Source organism: Papio anubis, chromosome 5 (genome assembly GCF_008728515.1).
Source record: "Papio anubis isolate 15944 chromosome 5, Panubis1.0, whole genome shotgun sequence".
In the NCBI taxonomy this organism is placed as follows: Eukaryota; Metazoa; Chordata; class Mammalia; order Primates; family Cercopithecidae; genus Papio; species Papio anubis.
In genome coordinates this window covers 66550291-66574850 of record NC_044980.1, presented here as the reverse complement: position 1 = coordinate 66574850, position 24560 = coordinate 66550291, and the positions used below count along the sequence as shown (strand labels likewise).

General features: G+C 39.8%; 2 protein-coding genes across 5 annotated transcripts in view; one reads left to right on the top strand and one right to left on the bottom strand.

Annotated features, from left to right (window-relative positions):
- The window catches only part of UTP15 (UTP15 small subunit processome component), a 14846-nt gene extending 13900 nt beyond the window's left edge, over positions 1-946 (bottom strand). The window contains exon 1 of one of the 2 annotated variants that reach the window (XM_021939452.2): positions 842-946. The gene's annotated coding sequence lies outside the window, so the exon portion shown is untranslated. The other variant, XM_003899801.5, reaches the window with a different exon arrangement.
- Positions 886-14720, top strand: ANKRA2 (ankyrin repeat family A member 2). 3 transcript variants are annotated; one of them, XM_003899800.4, is made up of 9 exons: positions 886-1410; positions 3566-3958; positions 5270-5428; positions 9146-9211; positions 11253-11350; positions 11852-11977; positions 12450-12516; positions 13428-13508; positions 14062-14720. In XM_003899800.4, the coding sequence occupies exons 2-9, from the start codon at positions 3670-3672 to the stop codon at positions 14115-14117; spliced, it is 942 nt and encodes a 313-aa protein (XP_003899849.1). In that variant the 5' UTR covers positions 886-1410; positions 3566-3669; the 3' UTR covers positions 14118-14720. The 3 variants fall into 3 exon arrangements, with proteins under 3 accessions (XP_003899849.1, XP_009206873.2, XP_009206872.1); XM_009208609.3 differs by having other exon boundaries at positions 1296-1410; positions 3566-3971; XM_009208608.3 differs by lacking the exon at positions 14062-14720 and having other exon boundaries at positions 1296-1410; positions 13408-13508.
- Positions 14721-24560: the final 9840 nt, after the last annotated feature.

The window sequence follows — 24560 nt, the reverse complement described above, 5'->3', positions numbered from 1 at the left end:
TCCAAATAGTTAACAAGATCTGCTGATTTTATCTCCCAAATCTTTTAAAACTCCATTACGTTCACTTCACCTGAGGGAACCTCGTAAGCAAAGACAAAGATGGAAATGTTTCCATTGCCTTGCAGAGTTGCTGATTACTCCGGGAACTAACAACGGTGGACAGGAGAGGGTGCAATCTCAGAGAAGAATCTAGGTCGAAGCTTAACTGAGGGGAACTTGAGCCGGTTAAAGAATTTAGCCACTCTACTATACAGCCTGGGAAGCCCCAAGAGCATGCCAGATAATACAGAAAGGCCGGGTGTGTGGGCTCCAAATAGTTAACAAGATCTGCTGATTTTATCTCCCAAATCTTTTAAAACTCCATTACGTTCACTTCACCTGAGGGAACCTCGTAAGCAAAGACAAAGATGGAAATGTTTCCATTGCCTTGCAGAGTTGCTGATTACTCCGGGAACTAACAACGGTGGACAGGAGAGGGTGCAATCTCAGAGAAGAATCTAGGTCGAAGCTTAACTGAGGGGAACTTGAGCCGGTTAAAGAATTTAGCCACTCTACTATACAGCCTGGGAAGCCCCAAGAGCATGCCAGATAATACAGAAAGGCCGGGTGTGTGGGCTTCCCTCAATGGGAGCCGCCTTCACCTACCTCCACCGAGCCCCAAAGGGTCCGACGAGACACCTCGACCCAAGGACAATTAATCGGACTGGGCCAGCTCCCTATCCCCTGGACAGTTCAGCAGCACTGGCGTAAAATCACGTGGACCCTCAAGGAGCCGGCCACACACACAGCGAACCTAACGTCGCGCGACAATGACGTACCAGCGCACGCTCAAGATACTCACGCAACCCGGCGGCGCAGAGGCGAGTTAGGTGGGCGGGGTGATCTGGAGCAGGAGGCGTGACCGGAGGGCGAAATTGGGGCTTCCTCTGCTCTGGTGACCCAGAACCGTCAACTGAAATGACCCTATCTGTGTAGCACTCCGGCAGGATGGGCCTTGGAGCGTAAAGGCGGCAAAAAAATAAAAAAAAGGAGAGAGAAACAAAGAAAAGAAAACCTGAAAATCTCAGCTGCACTGCCACAGAACGTTTTTCAGCCAGAAGGCGAAGGAAGAAATCGGAAGTGACGTCGCGGCCAAAACAAGCCCGGGCTTGGAGGCCTGTACTGAAGCTGGCCTCAGATGGGAAGGCTCCACTCGCTGTCTGCTGTCGTCTGTGGTCGCGAGACCCTGCACTCTCACCGGGTCGGCCTCCAGCCCCCGTGTCCGGGATCCGCTCGCCGCGGATGAGCGAGAGTTTCTTCCTGGGACTTTTCGGGCACAGCTGGCGGGTGGCGACAGAACGGACTTCCTTTCCTACAAGAGTCTCCCCTCCAGCGGGCTCCTGTCTCGGGACGCTGGGACACCTGTAGCCTGTGAGGCATCATTTATTTTCATAGCACCTTCCTCTCCTTGTAGGATAATTCCAGAATCAGGAAGAAACGAGGGGCTCCTGTTATTAGCATCCGCAGAAACTAGCATAGCTGCTCACTTTATCTCCTTAGACTCTCTATCCCTTCATCCCTGGGCTCTGACAGATCGAGGGGAACCTAGCTATCTATTGCCTTACCCCCTTTTTCTCACCACCTCCTCTTCTAAGTCGTGTTTACCTCACCCCCCGCCTCCCTCACCCCCGCCTCCCTCTCCTGTTCTTCAAAATTTTGTCTTACCAATCCACTTTGCTTCTCCTCGCATTAGACTGCTGTGCCAAGATAAGAGTTCTTTTCCCACCCACCCCCTTCCCCTAAGCACATTTGCTCTTCTCCTCTTGGAGACCTGTAATTCCATCTATAAACCTTGATTTGTAACATGGAAGCTGTTTAGAGCTGGAAAGAATATTAGAAAGGCCTATTTCAACACCTTTTTATAATAGGTGAATTTCAGAAAACTTGTATTATTTATTTGTCCAGGATTGCCCAGCTCGTTAGTAGCGATGTTGGGAGTGGAAAGCCAGGTCTAATCAGCAAATGTTAGATATCGAAAAAAGAGTATGGAAAAAATTATTAAAGTTAAGATCAGAAGACATTTACGGAGCACCTGGTAGGACCAAGTACTGTTTTGTGTGCAGAGATTGGTAAGAGTGGTCCCCATCCTAGGGGAGTTTTCAATTTAGATTTATGTAAATGGTCAAGAAAATGGTAAATGCTAAAATACAGATATATGCAGGGCACTCAGCTTAGGGGAGTTGCACTTAGCCAACTGCTGGATAGGAAAAAGGGGGAGATGGTTCTTCCCTCAGGAAACACACTTGGGATTGTCCAGTACCTTTTAAGACGCATGGACTAATGCATTGCACATCCATCTCCCTTTGAATCTCTGAACTTACTTTCTTTTCTGGTTTCCTTCTTTTTGCCGAAATGTATTAACCTTCTTCCTGCCTTTTTTGTTGTTGTTGTTGTTTTTTCCTTACTATACTATGTGTTATTTATTCAACTCTCTCTTGGAGGTTTTGGCTTTGTTCAGTGCTGCCTCATTTTAATGGTCAGAGTGATGGAGTCAGAAGAGCTGAGTAAGCCCTCATAATTCATGAGCTTCCTTTTTCTCCTCTCCTAGGTGGACATATGATTATCTGACCTGCCTACTCAAAGGATTATTACAAGGATTAATCTTTGAAAATGTTTTTAAAATTGTAAAAGGTGGTTATCTGTAAATGTAGGGTTTGGTGACCCTTGCTCCACTGTGATCCTAATGCATTTTTCTTTTAATTCAAATTCCAATTTTATAACACCCTGCACCCTCTCAAAACTTCTAAGAGGCAATAAACCCTAACGTGAAAAAATTAACTGGATGTTATTAATTGCCTTCCTGTCCCAAATGATAATGTATCTAAGACAATTATACATCTTGGAAAGCCAATCCATAATCTACCTACTTTATTTTTCATGAAACCTACATTAAGTTGCTAATGCTTAATCTGAACAAAAATTGATAAATGTACCTTCAGTTCAAGAAAACCAAAGTTTTGTAAAGTCTTTCACGGTCTAGGAATCACAGGTGTTACAGATAACAATGCCAATAAACTTGGATACAACATGAATTATATCATTTCTAAATTCAAACTAAGGGCCACCTATATAAACATAGCATATTAAAGAACTAACCTTAGGTAAGAAGTTAAAGTTTATTTTCATTGTTAGCCTGATCTTTTATCCATTTGGCAATATTCAGATATAGGAAATGGGAGAAACAGTAACTAAAATTTATTGGAATTTAATGATGGAGGTGAGAATGTCACTGTCCAGTATTTCATTTGGTCTTTACCAGAACCCTGTAAGGTTAATGGTGGTATCCCTATTTTATAAACGACACGGAAACTCAGAGGGATAGAGTAACTTATACAGGTCACACAGCTAATTAATGGCAAAGCTTGGATACATACTCAGGTTTCTCTACCTCTGAACATTATATGCTTTCTATTATGTGTAGGTGCTTTCAAGAGCATTGTTTCGATACTTGATTGAAAATGATTATTTTGTGTATTTTTACCTAAGTTGATAGAATACTTTTAATTTTCTAATTTTTTTCTTTCAGATTTTTAAATATCCAAATTCCAAGAATACACTGGATATTGCTCTTATAAACCCAAGAGGAAATCATGAAGAAATGTTTTAATTATTGAAACTACAGTTGAAATCATGGCTACATCAACAAATCTGGATATTGGAGCCCAGCTTATAGTGGAAGAGTGTCCCAGCACTTATAGCCTAACTGGCATGCCAGACATTAAAATAGAACATCCACTGGACCCAAATTCAGAAGAAGGGTCAGCTCAGGGTGTTGCCATGGGAATGAAATTCATATTGCCTAACCGATTTGATATGAATGTGTGTTCTCGATTTGTGAAGTCCTTAAATGAAGAAGATAGTAAAAATATTCAAGATCAGGTTAACTCTGACCTGGAGGTGGCATCTGTCCTATTTAAAGGTTGAAAGTTATGGTATAAATATCTGCATTTGTTTTTGTTTTTGTGTATTTGGGTTTTTTCCCCAATCATGAAATTTTGAGTTTGGGAAGACAGTTTAGAAGTCATTTTTTAATATGATTTTCTGGAATCTCACAGAAGCCAAATTAAAATAATTTCAGATTATATAATATTTAAAGGAAGTACATGTTGATTTTTTTAAAAACTTCTTTTTTAATATTTGTTTACAAATTCCCTAATGAAGTTCCCTATTGTTCCTTTAAAAATCATAGGGCTGGGCACGGTGGCTCATGCCTGTAATCCCAGCACTTTGGGAGACCGAGGTGGGCAAATCACTTGAGGTCAGGAGTTCAAGACCAGCCTAGCCAACATGGTGAAACCTCGTCTCTACTAAAAATACAAAAACTAGCCAGGCGTGGTGGGACACACCTGTAATCCCAGCTACTCAGGAAGCTGAGGCACGAGAATTGCTTGAACCTGAGAGGCGGTGGTTGCAGTGAGCTGAGATTATGCCACTGCACTCCAGCCTGGGCAACAGAGTGAGACTCTGTCTCAAAAAATAAAATCATAAGAAAAAAAATTTGTGTTCCTTTTAGAAATGAATTAGTGTAATATCCCTTCCTGAATATTCCTGTTCTATGAATATTTAATGTGCATTCACTTTCTATGCTTTAATGCATTGAAGTCTGTCATCATGCCCTAGATTTGCTTTTATAATGATACCCTGAATAATAAAACTATTCTCTTAGGATAACATCACTCAAGATTAATATTTTTTTCCAGAACTTTCACTGTGGTAGTACAGTACAGCCTTTTTTATTTTTTTTTTATTTTTTTTTTATTTTTGAGTGGAAGTCTCGCTCTGTTGCCCAGGCTGGAGTGCAGTGGCGAGATCTTGGGTCACTGCAACCTCCACCTCCTGGGTTCAAGCAATTCTCCTGCCTCAGCCTCCCGAGTAGCTGGGATTACAGGTGTGTACCACCATGCCCAGCTAATTTTTTGTATTTTTAGTAGAGACGGGGTTTGACCATGTCGGCCAGGCTGGTCTCGAACTCCTGACCTCAGGTGATCCACCTGCCTTGGCCTCCCAAAGTGATGGAATTACAGGCTTGAGCACCATGCGCAGCCTGGATTAACTCGCCACTATGCAAACAAGGAAGTATGGACTTTCTATGATAAAAACAATTTAGTATCACTTGATAAATAGTTTAATTGAAGCTATTATACCTCATGTATTTCTTTTTAAATCTAGCCATTGACATAGAACTCTTATTGAAATGCTTTTAATGTGTTTACATTTGTTTTTTACTTAGCTGAATGCAATATCCATACATCTCCTTCTCCGGGAATTCAAGTAAGGCATGTCTACACCCCATCTACGACAAAGCATTTCTCACCCATAAAACAGTCAACTACTTTAACCAACAAACACAGAGGAAATGAGGTCTCTACCACACCTCTGTTAGCAAATTGTAAGTATTTGCCACTGATGTATTACTATATTCTTAATATAATACTTTCAAGAATTTGACTTTAAAACATTATTTTCATTAAATGCATATTCTTTGGATAAAGAAAATGTATTATACTACACAATGGAATACTATTCAACCTTAAAAAAGAAGGAAATTCTGTCACTTAGTGACACATGGATGAACCTGGAGGACATTATGCTAAGTGAAATAAGTCAGGCATAGAAAGATAAATACCACATGATCTCACTATATGGGACATCTGGAAAAGTAGAACTCAGTGGAAGTACACAGTAAACTGGTGTTTACCAGAGGCTGGGAGAGGTGAGTAGATGCTGAAAGGGTAGAGATATTGATCAAAGGATACAAAGTTTTAGCTAGACAGGAGGACTACTTAATGACGTATTGTGCACAATGGTGACTATAATAAATATAATGCAGTGAAGGCTGGGCATGGTGGCTTACACCTGTAATCCCAACACTTTGGGAGGCCAAGGCTGGAGGATCGCTTGAGCTCAGGAATTCGAGACTGGCCAGGGCAACACAAACTAAAAATACAAAAAATAAAAAACGCAAAAATTTTTAAAAATAGCCAGGTGTGGTGGTGCATGCCTGTGTTCCCAGCTACTTGGGAGGCTGAGGTGAGAGGATCACTTGAACCTGGGAGGAGGAGGTTGCAATGAGCTGAGATTGCACCGTTGTACTCCAGCCTGGGTGACAGAGTGAAACCCTGTCTCAGAAAAATAAAAATAAAAAATAATAATGCATTATATTTTTCAAAATTGCTAAAAGAGTAAATTTTAAATGTTTTCACCACAAAAAAGTAAGTATATGAGGTGATAGATTTGTTAATTGGCTTTAATCATTCCACAATATAAACATATATTAAAATACCCCTTTGTACTCCATAGATATACACAATTATTGTCAATTAAAAATAAATAAATAAATGCATTATACTTAAGTTTTTTGAAAGCTTAAGTGATATCCTGGTAGTTTTAGCAATTGAAAACTTTTTCATATATTATTACATTTTTTAATATTTCATGTGGGGCTAGACACAGTGGGTCACACCTATAATCCCAGCACTTTGGGATACTGAAGTAGGATTACTTGAGCTCAGGAGTTCAAGACCAGCCTAAGCAACATAACAAGATGCCATCTCTACCAAAAAAAATTTTTTAAATTAGCCAGGTGTGGTGGCATGCACCTGTAGTCCCAGATACTCAAGAGGCTAAGGCAGGAGGATCACTTGAGCCCAGGAGGTCAAGGCTGCAATGAGTTGTGATCACGCCACTGCACCCCAGCCTGAGCAGCAGAGTGAGACCCTGATTCCAATCAATCAATAATAAACAAACAGTTCATGTGTTATATTTCTCTGTTGAGAGAGCAAATACAGATTAAAATATTACGAAAACTTAAAAGTTTTACTATAGAAATGAGTTAATAATGAGATTAAAGATAATAATTCGGAGCCCTTTGAAATTAAAATACAGTCAGTGTTTTCATGTTCTTGGAGTTCAAGGCTTCACATTTTACTTATAAACCAGATCACTGATCAATAAATGATTTTGTAGTAAAAGCTGAGTGATTTGCGCTGTAATTTTGAATTTGAATATAATATGAATATGAAACCACCTCTTTTAATACCTTGAATCTACAACTTTTTAAATGTAGAGTCATTCTAGAGGAAGTAAAGTTTTTCTATTGAAACTACAAAAATATTCTATGTAGCATAAGTATGTTAAAAAGAGAAAAACAACTATTTGTGTTAGTATTTAACTGTATATATGTTACTGTATTTGAGAATGTAATATAAATATATCTATATTCTAAAGCATGACAAAATCTGTCTTTTCTTTGGAAACACTAAATCCCTCCTGATTTCTAAGTCACATACTGTAACAGTTGAGCTAGGAAGGATCTTCCCGTAGGACTCTCACCCCACTGTTGGCCATTTCTGGTTTACTTACATAAATTTGCATAGGACACCAGTTGCTTTTCTTTCTGTAGTAAGGCCATCCAATCGTATCATTGAAGTCAATGATCAAATGCTACTAATTTTTAAGGAGAACTCTCCCTATTTGGCATTGTCTTTAAAGAAGTTGTCTTAAAATAATCCACCATAGAATTTTTGAGCTAAAAACAAATACCTAAGATCATTTGATTTACATCCCACATTACAGACAAAAATGTTTAAAGTTACCCAAGATCACATAGCTAATCAGCCACAGCTGGGCCTACACTCAAGAGTTTATTCTCAGGCCAGGCGCAGTGGCTCATGCCTATAACCCTAGCATTTTGGGAGGCTGAGGCTGGCGGATTGCTTGAGCTCAGGAGTTGAAGACCTGGGCAACATGGCAAAACCCTGTCTCTACAAAAAATATGAAAATTACCCAGACATGGTGGCACCCACCTGTAGTTCCAGCTATTTAGGGGCATGAGGCAGGAAGATCACTTGAGCACAGGAGGTTGAGGATGGGTGACAAATTGAGACCCTGTCTCAAAATAAATAAATAAATTTACTCTCAAGCCTGTTTTTCATTTATGATCTCATTCCTTGTAAAAAGAAAACCCCATAGAATCTTGAAATAAAAATATTTAAGACCACAATGGGGTCAGTCAATAAAAAGACAAAAAGTAGGCCGGGCGCGGTGGCTCAAGCCTGTAATCCCAGCACTTTGGGAGGCCGAGATGGGCGGATCACAAGGTCAGGAGATCAAGACCATCCTGGCTAACGCAGTGAAACCCCATCTCTACTAAAAAATACAAAAAACTAGCCGGGCGAGGTGGCGGGAACCTGTAGTCCCAGCTACTCGGGAGGCTGAGGCAGGAGAATGGCGTAAACCCGGGAGGCGGAACTTGCAGTGAGCTGAGATCCGGCCACTGCACCCCAGCCTGGGCGACAGAGCAAGATTCCGTCTCAAAAAAAAAAAAAGACAAAAAGTGTCTTCCTGTCTTTTAGACCCATCTTCCTCATAAGTTTGGATACAGAAATAGCATTTTAAAAATTAAATACCTAAGCCATTTCTTCAGAATAGATTTCATTGATAATAACAATTTGTAGATTTTTTAAAAAGGCCGAGGCATGGGGGCTCATGCCTGTAATCCCAGCACTTTGGGAGGTCAAGGTGGGAGGATCCGCTTGAGCCCTGGAGTTCAAGGCCAACCTGAGCAACATGACGAAACCTTGTCTCATAAAAATAAAATTGTAGATATCAAAATTACCTTAAGTGAATATGAATCAATTCTCAGATACAGAATGAGTACTTGTAATTTTAGGATACTTTTTTTTTTTCTGTCACCCAGACTGGAGTGCAGTGGTGCAATCTCAGTTCACTGCAACCTCTGCCTCCCTGATTCAAGTGATTCCCCCCGCCTCAGCCTCCCAAGTAGCTGGGATTATAGGCGTGCGCCATCACACCTAGCTAATTTTTGTATTTTTTGTAGAGACAGGGTTTTGCCACATTGGCCAGGCTGGTCTCAAACTCCTGACCTCAAGTGATCCACCTGCCTCTGCCTACCAAGGTGCTGGGATTACAGGCATGAGTGACCGTGCCCAGCCTTAATTTTAGGATACATTTTAAGTTATATTTTTAAAACAGTAAAATTATAGTTTTTGTTTTGGAAAAGAAAATTGTGACACAAACAGGAACCCTGGGATGATGCAAGTGTACCCTATAGATAATGCATGAAGTATTTTCTGTACTGTTTCAGCTTTGTCTGTTCACCAGTTGGCTGCTCAGGGAGAGATGCTGTATCTGGCTACTCGTATCGAACAAGGTAATAGCCTATTTAAAAATATTTAAACAAATTCAGTAGGATTTATTAGATTTGTTATTTTATTTTAATATAAGAAAGTATAAAGACAAAAACAAATAGTTACATAAACTCACCAGGCAGATAACCCAATGGATAGTTAAAAAAAAAAAAAAAAAAAAGGAATATAAAATGTAAAAGTTCCTTTACCACCCTTGCCTTTTCCCCAAAAGCAAACATTATAAGTTTCTTACATTTTCAGAAAATTTTATGGAAAACATTTCTATTTGTGTTTCAGGTTATGTGTGAAAATGTGTATGTGCTTGTTACTTACACAAAAGGCAAAATATGCACTACATTGCACCATTTTACACTGAATACTGTGGAGAGCTTTCTATATAAGCACATATTAAAGACCTGTTTTATTGTTTTTCTAGTTCCATAAGTGTGCATTGTATTGCATGTACATGTTCTATGTTATTTGTTTTAACTGCCCCCCCTTAAGTTTTAGGTTTATACTTAAAACTTAAAGTATATCTATAGGGCAGATTCCCACAAGTAGATTTGCTGAGTCAAAGGGTGTGTGTGTGTGTGTGTGTATATATACATACATACATATATGCATATATACATATATGTGCATGTATACATACATATATATACATACAACTTATATATGTAAATATATAACATATATATCTAAAACCAGATGTGTGTCCTTACACCAGAGCTAGAGTTTCTGTTTCCCCATGCCCTCACTGATATAGGATATTAGCAGACTCCAAATTTTGCTAACCTGACGGGTGAAAAATGGCATCTCAGAGTAGTTTCATTTACATTTTTTAAGTTATGGTCTACTGGAATTTTTTGTGTGTGAACTGCCTGCTATATACTGGTATGTAAACTCTAAGGAAATTAGCTTTTTGTTGTTGTTTATGTTGCATATATTGTTCCCCAGCTTGTCATTTTTCCTTTGACTTCCTTTATGAAGTTCTGAAAGCATAACATTTGTAAGTCATAAATTTATTTTCTTCTTTGTGACTTCTGGATTTCATATCTTGCTTAGAAAGGATTTCCCATTTTAAGATTATAAATAAATTCACTCATTCCTTATTCTAGAACTTCTGGGGCTTCCTTTTTACATTTCAATCTTTAACTCACATGGAATATGTTTTGTTGTAATGAAGTAAAGATTGAGCTGTATTTTTATTTTCATGCTTTAAAAGTTAGCCAGTTGTCCTAAAACTGTTTATTGAATACAGGGAGTCTGATCAAAGAGTTTTATTTTGCTTAATCACATCATTTTTATAAGAAAGACTTAATCATTATATTTCTGTTTGTTTATGAATATTTGGAGGCTTCTTCAATCTACTAAATAAATTTAGAGACAAGACTGTGGACTTAATAACTAGTAGACAATTTAGGGAAGAAAATGGGGTTCAAGGTAGAATTGCATGGTACTGTATTTGAGACTATTCTTCATTCACATTATATTATCTGTCATCCACATAACATCGTGTTAGCAAACCACAAGAATGAGAGAAATTCACAGGCAGCAGTGTTAGCTATGGAGTAGAAGATAGCTTTAATAAGATTCAGTAAGTTTATGTATTTCTGTAATGCTGAGGGCTATCATATAATCTCATTTTTATTATGATCCTCCCAACTGTACGTCGAGGTAAGCAAGGAATTCTGTATATTGAAGAAATTAAGTGTCTTGCCCAGGGTCACATGGCTAGAAAGTGACAGAGCCAGAATTCAAACTCTGGTCTCCTGATTCTGAGACCAGTATTCTTTTGACTGCCTTGTACCTGGCATTATGTCATGTCTGGTAGTTTGTACTTTAAGTAATATGTTATCTGAACCCAGCTATGTACACTGAGGCATATTTTAATACATTCAGACTACAAATTACAACAACATGCAATAGGACACCAATCAAAAGTCAGCAAAAAGTGAACTTTGTTAAGTATTATAATCAACTCTTCGGAATGCCAGTTTTTCATAGTGATATTAAGATGTGGTTGTTAAATTAGATCACAAAAATTGCTTTTCTTTTAAATAGAAAATGTTATCAATCACACGGATGAAGAAGGATTTACTCCTCTGATGTGGGCTGCAGCACACGGGCAAATAGCTGTGGTAGAGTTCCTACTTCAGAATGTAAGGAAAATGCCTCAGAAAATGTATATGTATAGTTACTTAAGTTCAGTTAAGTCATTAGTAGAGTTTTTATATATCCAGCCAGCTAGGTATAATGGTAGAGGCTACCAAAAAAAGTTTAATGCTTTTCATATTCTCGTGGAACTTGGATCTAGTTGGGAAGGCAAGACTAATCATACATGCAACAGTAAGAAATAATTTAATGCCCAGACCTCTCTAAGTCCCACGGGAACAGAAGTACTGTCAGCTTTGAAGGAGAGGGCTTCATGGAGGAGCTGTGACTTGACTCCAGAATGAAAGGATAATTAGGATTGATACAGGACAGAGGAAGGAAGGCATCCAGGCAATCTCAATAAAAGCATCCATTAGCAAAAGTTTTCATTATTTCTATATTAAGCCCAGAACATTACCAGGCCTAGTGTTTTACTATAATTATTGTAGACAAGGATAACAATATTCTTGTTTAATTGAGAAGTCTTTTATCTCTACTTCCCATATCAGGGTGCTGATCCCCAACTTTTAGGAAAAGGTCGAGAAAGTGCACTGTCGTTGGCCTGTAGTAAAGGCTACACAGATATTGTCAAAATGCTGCTTGATTGTGGAGTTGATGTAAATGAATATGATTGGGTAAGTTTGTGATACTACATTTAAAATTACTCTAACAAGTTTTAGAATTTGTTTGGTTCAGGAGAGATGCAGTAAGTTTTATTAAAGAAGAAATAGACTGGGCATGGTGGTGTACACCTGTAGTCCCAGCTGCTTGGGAGGCTGAAGCAGGAGGATGGCTGGAGCCCAGAAGTTTGAGGCTGCAGTGAGCTATGATTGCACCACTGCACTGCAGCCTGGGTGACACAGACCCTGTTTCTAAAAAATAAATCAAAGAATAAATAAAGAAGAATAATTAATTAGCTAAATACCTAGAAGAAAAAGTGAATATCACAGACTCAATTATTAGTTCTGATTTAAGTATCCTTCACAAAATATTAAAATTACTTTAAATGATTGTATGTCCAATTCTAGTAAAACTTCTCACAGCAGCATTAAATTACTTGAGTCTTGCTCACCCTGAAAAACTCTGAATTGCCTTTTTGTTTTGCAGAATGGAGGAACACCTCTGCTTTATGCTGTACATGGAAATCATGTGAAATGTGTAAAGATGCTCTTAGGTAAGCAGATGAAAGTGAATACTATTTAGAAAATGCCATGTGAGGACTTGATTTTATTTTTTCAACCTGGCCTCCCCTGGTGCCAGGAGAATCATTAACTATTGTTAAATACATGAATCTTGCTGCTCTTCACCCCTAGAGCACCTGCTACCATAAAGTTGCCCATGTGAGAAGCAGCTCCATCACATACCACACTTGCAATTGGACCTTTTGTCCTTGTTGCTTTCATTTGGGGGGTCACATGTGAATCCACTCTGTGGCCGGGCACAGTGGCTCATGCCTGTAATCCCACACTTTGGGAGGCCAAGGTGGGTGGATTACTTGAGGTCAGGAGTTCAAACCAGTCTGGCCAACATGGTGAAACCCCATCTCTACAAAAAATATAAAAATTAGTCAGGCAGGTGGGCGCCTGTAATCCCAGCTACTCAGGATGCTAAGGCAGGAGGATCGCTTGAACCCCAGGGGCAGAGGTTGCAATGAGCCGACACTGCACCACGGCATTCCAGCCTGGGCGATGGAGCAAGGCTCTGTCAGGGGGAAAAAAAAAAAAGAAGAAAAGAAAATGAATTCACTATTGTTTTCTTTCTACAGTGTCCTTATGCATGAGCTTTATCTTTTTTTTTTTTTTTTTTTTTTTTTTTTTGAGACGGAGTCTCGCTCTGTTGCCCAGGCTGGAGTGCAGATGAGCTTTATCTTTAACTGTGTATGAGTTTCAGCTACTCCAGAGGATGCTGTTTGTTTGAAGTGTCTTCTCTCCAATCCACTAAAATAAATTCTGAGTACCCCATGCATTCTGTACTTTGTCAGACTATCCTTAAAACATTCTCCAAACTATTTCTACATGAGCCAATAATAGACAAACATATCTGCATTTTCATTTCGTTTATGTAGATTTTTCTATTTTGGTATAGAAAGTGGGGCTGACCCAACAATTGAAACTGACTCTGGATATAATTCTATGGATCTAGCTGTAGCCCTGGGCTATAGAAGTGGTAAGTATGTCGAACTCTTGTGTCTCATCTTAGTAAAGCTCTGTAAATAGTATAAGCCAGTACTCCAAACCATCTTCATCACTGTAATCCTAAAACATGTTATCCCAACTCCTGACATACACTTTTAACTTTGGGAAAAGTCCACAAATTCCTATAAAGTCTAGAAATAAGTTTGTTACTATACTTTTCACCAACTCAAATACTTAGTTACCGGAGGATAAGTGCATACATGTTTATAAGATTTATTTCATATTTTGATAGCAAACCATTTATAGGGCAACCTTAGGATAACCTTGTATTCTGGACTCTCCTTCAGTTTCAGAAATACAGAAACCAAGATACAACGTCCAGTAACTTGGACAGTTCCTCAGGGACAGACTAAGTTTCCCAAGTTTTTTGAAGTTTTGCATTGTATTATCGCCCTCAGACTATGCATGTATCCTGCTTAGAAATAACTTTATTTTAGGAAAAGATTGGGGATAAGTTAAATTTGATAGTTTTTTAAGAAATTTATAGTCAGTGTGCTGTAATCTTGATTACCTATCTGTTCTAGTTCAACAGGTTATTGAGTCACATTTGTTGAAGCTGCTTCAAAATATCAAGGAGTAGACACATTCATCAGAAAATGTCTGCCCTTTTGTTTACTTCTTGGTCCTTATAAGTGATAGTTTTGTTTACTTATAAATTTTTACCTCAGTTGCAATATTTACTGGTTTTTAGTAGGTTTTAATAAATATTTCTGTGAGTAATTCACTGGTTTATAATAAATTTAATACCCTTTTTATAACTATGTTTTACTGTATATTTAAAATTATAAATTAATGTTTCATGGCATGTAAATTTTTATGGTACAGATAGTTATCATCGGTCTTTGTATCAAGTGCTATAATTTGACATTTTCAGAAATTATTCTACCCTAGTCATCTTCACTCATGTATTAAGTCATTCACTTTATATAGGGTTTGTTATAAATCCCTAGAAAAAAATTGTTCTTATTGTTGAATTAAAAAGTGCACAGTGTGATTGTTTACAAAATGATATTATAAATAAATAAAATACTTTTTCTGTCAGTTTGCATAATAGTTTTTTTAAGTATACGAGATTATTAGAGATTTCTTTAGGATTTTTAATTTCACCCTTCTGTCCTGCCATAATACTTCATTAGATCAAACAATATATGTAATTAAAATAAACTGAATCTAAGTCAATCAACAAAGACTTACTGTCATTTCTAGAAGTATATTTAGAATATTTTTCTCTTTTAAGGAAGTTTTTCAGTAGGAAAAGACCTCTGTGAAGAGAAGTCAGTTCTTCGGTACAAGTGAGATATTCTCTAATGGCACAAAGGGAGCACTATAAATCCGTGTTTCACAGAAGCCATGAAGAGCGAGCTGTGGGTTAGAAGTTGATTTGACCACTGAGTATAGGACTTGACTTAAATCACTTCACCTGGAAAATAGATGTTTTGTCAGTTATGGTACTTGGTTATAAGCCACATAAACTTGATCTAGCTAATCTAAACAGAATGGAAGGGAAAGCTGAAGAAGCAGGCAGTCCCAAGGAATGAAAGGCAGCTAAGGATCTCGGTCAGGAAACCATGGCCAGGCATTTCGGATGCTGTTACTATGATGTTTAGCTTTAAACCCCTTGTTTGTCATTCTGCTCAGGATTTACATTCCCAGGAGGCAGAACTCTGTTAAGCATGGCATATAAATGTACCGCTGAGTTGGGGGAGAAGGGGTGACTGATTAACAACATCCAGCATTGCCCCCAGACCACAGGGAATGTGGCAGGCAAAGGTTACCTAAAGGAGAAGCAGGGGGGAAAGAAAAACAATAGATGTTTACACCAAATGCAAATCTAAATAATATGTGAGGCCGGGTGTGGTGGTGCACACCTGTAAGCCTGACACTTTGGGAGGTCAAGGTGGGCAGATCACTTGAGGTCGGGTGTTTGAGACCAGCCTGGCCAACATGGTGTAGCCCCATCTCTACTAAAAATACAAAAATTAGCTGGGTGTGGTGGCACATGCCTGTAATCCCAGCTACGCAAGAGGCTGAGGCAGGAGAATTGCTTGAACCCAGGAGACAGATTGCAGTGAGTCAAGATTGTACCACTGCACCCCAGCCTGGGTGACAGAGTGAGACTCTAAATAAATAAATAATATGTGAAAATAGTACTAATGTTTCACCCACTGTCTGTAAGACATACACTTTAAATTGATTTTCTAGTACTCTTGGTGCGTTAACCTAAAACCATTTACCCTTCCATTTGGTTCCTTTTATTACTAGTGGTACTTATCCATGAGGTGTTGATTCCTGTTCATATTATACAGTAACAAAATCCAATGATCTATTTGGGCACATCACTTTGAGTATTGCTTGCAAGTGCTTTCCCCACTGAAGAGCGACGAAACAATCTCGGCCAGAATTGACTAGCATAACCATTTCACCCCAGTGTGACTCAAGATTGACAATCAGCAGATCTCAGAATTCTCAGGCCTGGCTGGGGACTGCACCGTCGGCTTCCGTGGTTCTGAGGCTTCAGACTTGGACTGAGCCACGCTGCCAGTTTCTCTGCTTCTCCAGCTTGCAGTCAGCATGTGGTGGGACTTCTCCACCTCTGTGATTGTGTGAGCCATTTCCTCCTAATAAATGCCCTTCCATGTATCCCACCGGTTCTGTCTCTCTGGAGAAGCCTGACTAACATAGCAAGTAATTCTTGGTTGCTTTAAGGTTGCTTATAAACAAACAGATTAACATAACAAAACAGAAACAAAAAAAGACCAATAAATCGAATTCTCTGTCAAATCTCACCCAACAAAGAACAGGTCTCCCTTATTCATCCAACTGAGATAACCAAATAGACCATAAAAGCAGGTCCCCAATCATTGTTTTGTTGCTACCAATAGGGAATAAGTTACTGAAGGTGTACAAACCAGAAACAAAAACAAATATGAATACATAAAATCAGAAAGGGCAAAAGAACTAGAGAGTCAGAAAAGTTCAAGTTCTGTTGCCACCCAGGATTCACTTCGGAGGTCAAGAAAAGATGAATAGGCAAATCAGTGTCTTGGGCTCCACCAGGCTAATCCTCTCGAACATCTCAGTACATGACCTTCAAAAATGATCATGTGTAATTTCCAAAAGGTCACAAGACATGACTCTCTCTTACACATAAACACGTGACAAGGACTTTATTCAACTCATTAATTAATGAGGAAAACAATAAAATGACAACTGACTCCAAGAGCATTTGAGAAGCTGGGTAATTCTTGGCAACATTAAGATAAGATTACTGGATTGAATACAAACCTAGCTACTGTTCAACAGGGACACAAATTACCATTTGGGGGCAAAATAAATCATTTGGTTCTTTACCAGACAAAAATCTTCAAATTAACATGCGACTTCACTAATTCTAAGAACTTGAATAAATAGTAAAGACAGGGCCAGGCGCGGTGGCTCATGCCAGTAATTCCAGCACTTTGGGATGCTGAGGCAGGTGGATCACTTGAGGTCAGGAGTTCGAGACCAGCCTGGCCAACATGGCAAAACCCTGTCTCTACTAAAAATACAAAAATTAGCCAGGCATGGTGGCGCACGCCTACAATCCCAGCTACAATCCTCGGAAGGCTGAGGCAGGAGAATCAATCGAACCTAAGAGACAAAGGTTGCAGTGAGTCGAGACTGCGCCACTGCATTCTAGCCTGGATGACAGAGTAAGACTGTCTCAAAAAAAAAAAACAAAACAAGACAAAAACAAAAACAAAAAATAATAAAGACTGAATCAAATTACATTTTTCTAGATAGTGTCTTTGGGCAGCCTTTGTGCCTTATGACATGGAAGGACATGTCACCATGACCTTTAACTACTTCAGTGAAAGCCAGCTGGGGTTAAGGTAATCACCCTTGTAATTAATCTCCTTTCTTTCATGACCTGAGAGGTATAGTAACGTAGGTGTCCTGAAGTGTTGGTGACAACACTTTTCTTACATCACTCGCTGACTAGATGACGAAATTCACTCGAGAGTTACTTACTGCAAAAGAAGCTACAAGCTGCAAATCTGAGTGAAAAGGTTAATATTTTTAATATTCTTGATCTTTACAAAAGCATGCCAACAGCTTAGACACATGTATATATTTTTAGGGAAATTATAAAGGATGATTTTTAGTCATTATATGGTAAAGATTTTAAAAGTTTTTAGCTTTGAAATTTTCTCTAAAATATAAGTTAGCCTCCTAATTTTTAGAAAATACTCTTTTAAGATCTCATTATCATACCTTTTTATCTTTATATGTACAAAAAGTTAAAACTTGAAATTCTTTTGTTAGAACAAACTGCTTATAACCAGTTGGATACATATACATACACTATACATATCTAAATGTTTTGTGCAAGTTATATCATTGAATATTAATATTTCTATTGAGTGGCATTGTATTCATAGCTGTTAAGTGACTTGTTGTGTAATGAATAAAATGTTTACAAATATGAGAGTTATAAACTAAATAAAAATAGAATAAGGCAAGGTGCACTGGCTCACACCTGTAATCCTAGCACTTTCGGAGGCTGAGGTGGGAGATCACTTGTGGTCAAGAGTTCAAATCCAGCCTGGACAACATAGAAAGACCCTGTCTCTACAAAAACTAAAAAAAAAAAAGTAGCTGAGTGTGGTAGCACACGCCTGTAGTCCCAGCCACTTGGGAGGCAGAGGTGGAAGGATCACTTGAGCCCGGGAGTTCAAAGCTGCAGTGAATTGTGACCACGCCACTGCACTCCAGCCCAAGTGACAGAGTGAGAATCGACCTTTTGAAAAAAAAAGAATGAAGTACAGGACAGACTCTGGCTATTGTAAAATTATTAAATTAATTAATTGTTGGTTTACTCTTTAATATTTTCTGTGACCAGTTCTCATATTTACATATCTACTGAGAGCTTTATAAGTTATCACCTTACTCCTTTGTGGTAGATACTACTAATAAAATTCAAACTGGTAGCAGTAACTTTCTACATTTTTTCTTGTCTAGAAACTTTTACCATATGTGTGTGTTGGTTTTATAATAAAAATAACACTAAAGAGGCTGGGCGCGGTGGCTCACGCCTGTAATCCCAGCACTTTGGGAGGCCGAGGCGGGCAGATCACGAGGTCAGGAGATCAAGACCACCCTGGCTAACATGGTGAAACCCCATCTCTACTAAAAATACAAAAAAATTAGCCGGGCGCGGTGGCAGGCGCCTGTGGTCCCAGCTAGTAGGGAGGCTGAGGCAGGAAAATGGCGTGAACCCGGGAGGCGGAGCTTGCAGTGAGCCGAGATTGTGCCACTGCACTCCAGCCTGGGCGACAGAGGGAGACTCCGTCTCAAAAAATAAATAAATAATAATAATAATAACACTAAATATACGAAAAAGAACTATAGCATGATTGAAATATTTTTGGGTGTGCATTTAAACAGGAAATACAACCATTTAAGAAAAGAGGTACGTTGCAAAGAGAATTGTGTAACTATTCTTTGATTAAAGTAAACTTCGAAGGTTTATTCTGTCTTTTGCATACATTTTCCTCTTCAGATAGTAAAGTCCTTCCTATTGGAGTAAGAGCCATGTGATACCAATTGGCATGCACAGGAATGCAATCCACATGCTTTATGCCACGTTGCTATCTGGAAGCAAGAAACTATTGCTGGAGATTTTATGCTCTATGGAATTGAAATTCAAATCAGATTCATAATTATTACACTGGAAATCAAATGTTGCACAGTCATTGCCTACTGAGTTCTCCTCTCTGTAGAGTTCAGGCCACTGTATGATACATTTGCCCACGTTTTATTTTTTATTCATAAATTCAGTGAAATTGTTCTCAATTTGACAGGTTCCAAATGTTAGTTGTTCTCCAAAGTGACAGATTCACTCATGTTACTTTGTTTAAAAAATGTAAAGCACGTTAAATTTTTAGGTGTTTGTTATTTCCCCTCTTCACATCCATGAGGATGTTATAATTGGATATATTACATCTCCCACAATCAATTTATGGAAAGCATTATAAATACTTTCTTGGGGCTCAGTTGACCTGTTCACCATCTCTTCTGCAAAAGCTTAATGTAGGAAAAAGGAAATTTCCTCTTAAAGTCATCCAATCCTTCAGCAAACGTTTATGAAGCATGTACTTTGGGCTAGAGACTGGGCTGGGCCCTGGGGACACTGGAGACCAATACAGCATGGTTCCCTGCCCTACTCAGAATGATCTCCCTTCAACCCATACATCCTGGGGACAAGTTAAAAATGTCATGAGGCCGGGCGCGGTGGCTCAAGCCTGTAATCCCAGCACTTTGGGAGGCCGAGACGGGTGGATCACGAGGTCAGGAAATCGAGACCATCCTGGCTAACACGGTGAAACCCCATCTCTACTAAAAAATACAAAAAACTAGCAGGGCGAAGTGGCAGGCGCCTGTGGTCCCAGCTACTCGGGAGGCTGAGGCAGGAGAATGGCGTAAACCCGGGAGGCGGAGCTTGCAGTGAGCCGAGATCCGGCCACTGCACTCCAGCCTGGGCGACAGAGCCAGACTCAGTCTCAAAAAAAAAACAAAAACATGTCATGTGTTAACCAAGGTATGTTTGCACTTGTAATATGCCTATTACAGGTTTCTCCTATGCTAATTGTGCTGCTGTATCAACATCAATTGATTCAACAGAAGCCTCTATTTCCTGAGAATGAGAGGACTGAAGACCTTACAGTGGTGCAAGAAAGTTTCACTCCAAGGGGAATTGGTTCTCTGCCTAGGATGTTCAGTGGAATCATCTGGAGAGGTTTGAAAATACTGAAGCCAGGCCTCATCTCCAGAGGGTCTGATTTAATCAGCCTGGGCTGCCACATGGAGACTTACAATCTCTTCTCAGTTGATTCTAATGTACATCAAGGCTGGGAACCCCTGCTCTAGGGGCGATTATCTCCTGGCAGGTGGACAAGCCACATTCTCACACTTGCCTCTTGCATTGCCGTCCTGTGTATGAAAGAACTTAGTCATTTATCCTTTGTCTCTGGCCTGTTGGTACCTGCTACAATGCTTTTGTAAAGATGAACATGTTGCCTTTTAAGCCTATATGACAAAATAAGAAATTCTGAAACAGTAATCTTAACTGTGAGTTACTAATTTACCTTCTGTCACTCAATGAATTGCTTGTTGTGGTTGAGCGTCCTTTATGAATATGCATGTGAAAGAGAGCCCACTTTGTATGCCACGTGACTGTTTGCTTCCCTTGTTTATCTTCTGGATAATAAGGAGTCCTGAACATCCAGTACAGCAGTTTGTACCAACAAACACTTAAGAGCTTGTCTTGTGATTCCTTTGTTCTAGGATTTCCTTGAACATCAGACACGGGTGTTGACTGAAGCACCGCCCTTCCAGGACTCATGCCAGCTCACAGTGTCTATCCACAAGGCCAGGTAACCCCTCCTCCATGATGCATGTCTGTTATGAAATCTCTCTCCTCTTACTTGCATGTCCTGGCATTGCCCCTTTGCCAAGGAGACCGTCAGCAACAAAGAGGTCAATTGCTTGCACCCCTCTCTCAGTGAACCCCTGCCTCGAAGGTCTCTCAACTACTTCAGGAACAGGTTGTCAGTATTTAAGGAGGAGCCTGCTCACCCAATGGAGCCAGAGATTGGCCTTGCTGCCCTCTGAAAAGAATAAGCCATTCTCCTTGTGCTATTCTAGATTTTTCTTTGAAAGATAATGTTGCCATGTCTACAATGATGAGATGCTATAGGGTCCTCCCAAAGACAGCATTGTATACTTTGTCAGCTTTGACACAGCATCCTGTTTGGGGAGAAATCCAATGCATCAATCCATGTCTTATGTGAAAAAGTCCATCCGGGCGTGGTTGCATTCCCCAGTCCTCTTTTCTGCAATAAACAATGAGATTTCAGGGAGAAGAGGGGATGCAGCTGGGCTCTCTTTGGTGGGTCCAGTCTTAGGTAGATAAGGGGATATCAGAGGAGAGCCTCTTGCAGCATCTGCTGACCTTCAAGAGTCTTAAATTTAAAATATAGGCATGTCAGAGTGCCATAGAAATTCCCTGGGCTCCTTCACTATAGTTTACTGTTTAGTATAATATTGTAATGAGCTCTTATGTACATATTTGTACATTTGTGGGAATTTATCTGTGAGATAAATTTCTAGTAGTGGAATTGCCTGATCACAGGATATGCTCACCTAAAATCTCGGTAGATATTGCCAATTGCCTTCCAATTTTTTACCCCCAACTGCCTGTCCCTGCCAGTACTGAGTACGTGTTTGCCCTTTGTTCACCAACCTGTATGGTTTCTCACTGTTTGATCTTCATCATTCCAGTTATTAAAAATGGTAGTCCATTTTCATTTTAAAGTACAATTCTTTAATCACAAATAAGATAGAACACTTTTCACGTATTTATTAGCTATTTCTTTTTAAGTGCTTTTGTTCTTTGCTTTCTATTAGGTTATTATTCTTTTTCTTGATTTTAAAAATTATTTGTATACCATGAAAATTATATACTAAGAAATACTTTTTTGTACTAAGGAATATTTTAATACCTACATACTGAGATACTTGAAGACTGTTTAGTTACAAGTGTGTTTTTTTTTTTCAGTCCATCAATGAGAGATCATTCAATTACAAGAGACAGAACTCAACTCATTTAAACAACAAAGGAGCCTGGTGTGGTGGCTCACTCCTGTAATCCCAGCTCTTTGGGAGGCAAGGCAGGAAGATCACTTGAGTCCAGCAGTTCAAGACCAGCCTGGGTAACATGGTGAAACCTCTGTATCCACAAAAAATGGGGTTTTTTGTTTGTGTTTTGTTTTGTTTTGTTTTGAGATGGAGTTTCACTCTTCTTGCACAGGCTGGAGTGCAATGGCATGATCTCCGCTCAGGCTCACTGCAGCCTCTGCCTCCCAGGTTCAACTGATTCTCCTGGCTCAGCCTCCTGAGTAGCTGGGATTACAGGCACCCGCCACCATGGCCGGGCTAATTTTGTATTTTTAGTAGAGACAGGGTTTCACCATGTTGGTCAGGCTGGTCTCGAACTCCTGACCTCTGATGATCCGCCCGCCTTGGCCTCCCAAAGTGCTAGGATTACAGGTGTGAACCACTGCGCCAGGCCTAAAAATGGTTTTAAATTAGTCAGGCATGGTGGCACGTGCCTGTAGTCCCAGCTACTTGGTAGGCTGAGGTGGGAGGATTGAGCCCAGGAAGCTGAGGCTGCAGTGAGCTGTATTCCTGCCACTGCACTCCAGCCTGGGCAACAGAGCAAGACCTTGTGTCAAAAATAAATAAATAATAAAGGATATTTATTGGCTCACAAAATTAAAAAGTGATTACAATGTTAGGTGAGACCTGATCTAGCAACTGAAGAATCTCATTTCCTTATTTCCCTGTCTTCTGCTTTCCACATGGTTGGCTTCATCCATCAGCTCCAGCAACTGCAAGACCTCACTCTCACTCTATGCTTTCCAGAGAGAGATTCTGTCTTCCGGGGGCTCCTGCCCAAGTCCTGGGAATTTTTCTTTCTCTATCTCTATCTCTGTCTCTGTCTCTCTGTCTCTGTTTCTCTCTCTCTCTCTCTCTCACACACACACACACACACACACACACTCTGACATGATCATGTACCCATTCCTGATCTAATCAGTTCGGTCAAGGGGGAGAGCATGCTAATTAGTTTAAGTCAATTAGGATCCACCCCTCACCCAAAGTACCTAAATGAGAATAGGGAATTAAAAATTCCCCCAAGAGGCCGGGCGCTGTGGCTCACGCCTGTAATCCCAGCACTTTGGGAGGCCGAGGTGGGTGGATCACGAGGTCAGGAGATTGAGACCATCCTGGTCAACACGGTGAAATCCCGTCTCTACTAAAAATACAAAAAATTAGCCGGGCGCGGTGGTGGGCGCCTGTAGTCCCAGCTACTCGGGAGGCTGAGGCAGGAGAATGGCGTAAACCCGGGAGGCAGAGCTTGCAGTGAGCCGAGATTGCGCCACTGCACTCCAGCCTGGGTGACAGAGCGAGACTCTGTCTCAGAAAAAAAAAAAAAAAAAAAAAAATTCCCCCAAGAAAAATGAGCCTCTATGAATAACTTCAGGATCAGGGGGTTATGAGCATCCATTGTATAAGAGGAGACCAGTACAGCCTCAGAGTCCCTTATGAGTTTACCAAGTCATAGATTTCCCTAAGGCCTGCCTGAGCTTTTGGACTCAATTCTAGCAAATGGAATTCTGTGGCTTTAAAAGGCAAGTCCTCCTAACTGCAGACAAGAGAGAAAAGAGCTACTGATGCCAGCAGGAAAGATGAAATGCTAGACCTAATTTTTAAAATTTTCATTAAATTTGGAGGCTAAAATGTTTACAAAAATGCAATCCTATTTTATATTTAGTAACCATAACAGTTTCCTTGTGAGGTCTGTAAAAAGTCCTTTTCCAAGATTGTCTGGCTTTCATAGTTTGATATAACTCCTGCAAAATAAGATTCTAATCTCTAAAAACCTTGAATGCTGACTGGCAGTCCTGGATAACTCTATTCAAACTGAGATTTGTAATTTTATAAGTATAAACTACCATTCTATTCTTTGTTAAGCACAATCATCTTAGAACACCCTCTTTCTCTCTTCTCCTTTTGTGCATAAAGGTAAGTAAATAGATGGCTGACTGATTCGTCTTGAAACAATGTGTTCCAGGAAGTTTATTCCAACAGCCAGTTTATCTTTCAGCTTTATGTTAATGTTTTCAGAGCAGGCTGTGTGTGTGTGTGTGTGTGTGTGTGTGTGTGTGTGTGTGTGTGTGTGGAAATTTACCAGTACTCCGGTGCTCCCAAAACAACGTCTCAAATTGGCTAAGCAGTGTGGGTTTCCTTTGGTAAACCACATGGTACTGAGCAGGAAAATGGTGCACATTTGTGGACCTTTTTGACTCTCCACCTCCTTTTAAGAAAGCCAAAGAGTCCAGTCTTTCCACCCCAGCCTTCCTCTTCCAGCCTCCCTTGCAGCTGGAGTACAAGGATGTGATCTGGGCTTAACCAGTCA

Coding starts and splice junctions, on each gene's coding strand:
- ANKRA2 (XM_003899800.4), top strand. CDS start 3,670: ATGGCTACATCAACAAATCTGGATATTGGAGCCCAGCTTATAGTGGAA. Junction 9,212..11,252: donor GGCTACTCGTATCGAACAAG/GTAATAGCCTAT, acceptor TCTTTTAAATAG/AAAATGTTATCAATCACACG. Junction 11,978..12,449: donor ATGTAAATGAATATGATTGG/GTAAGTTTGTGA, acceptor TTTGTTTTGCAG/AATGGAGGAACACCTCTGCT.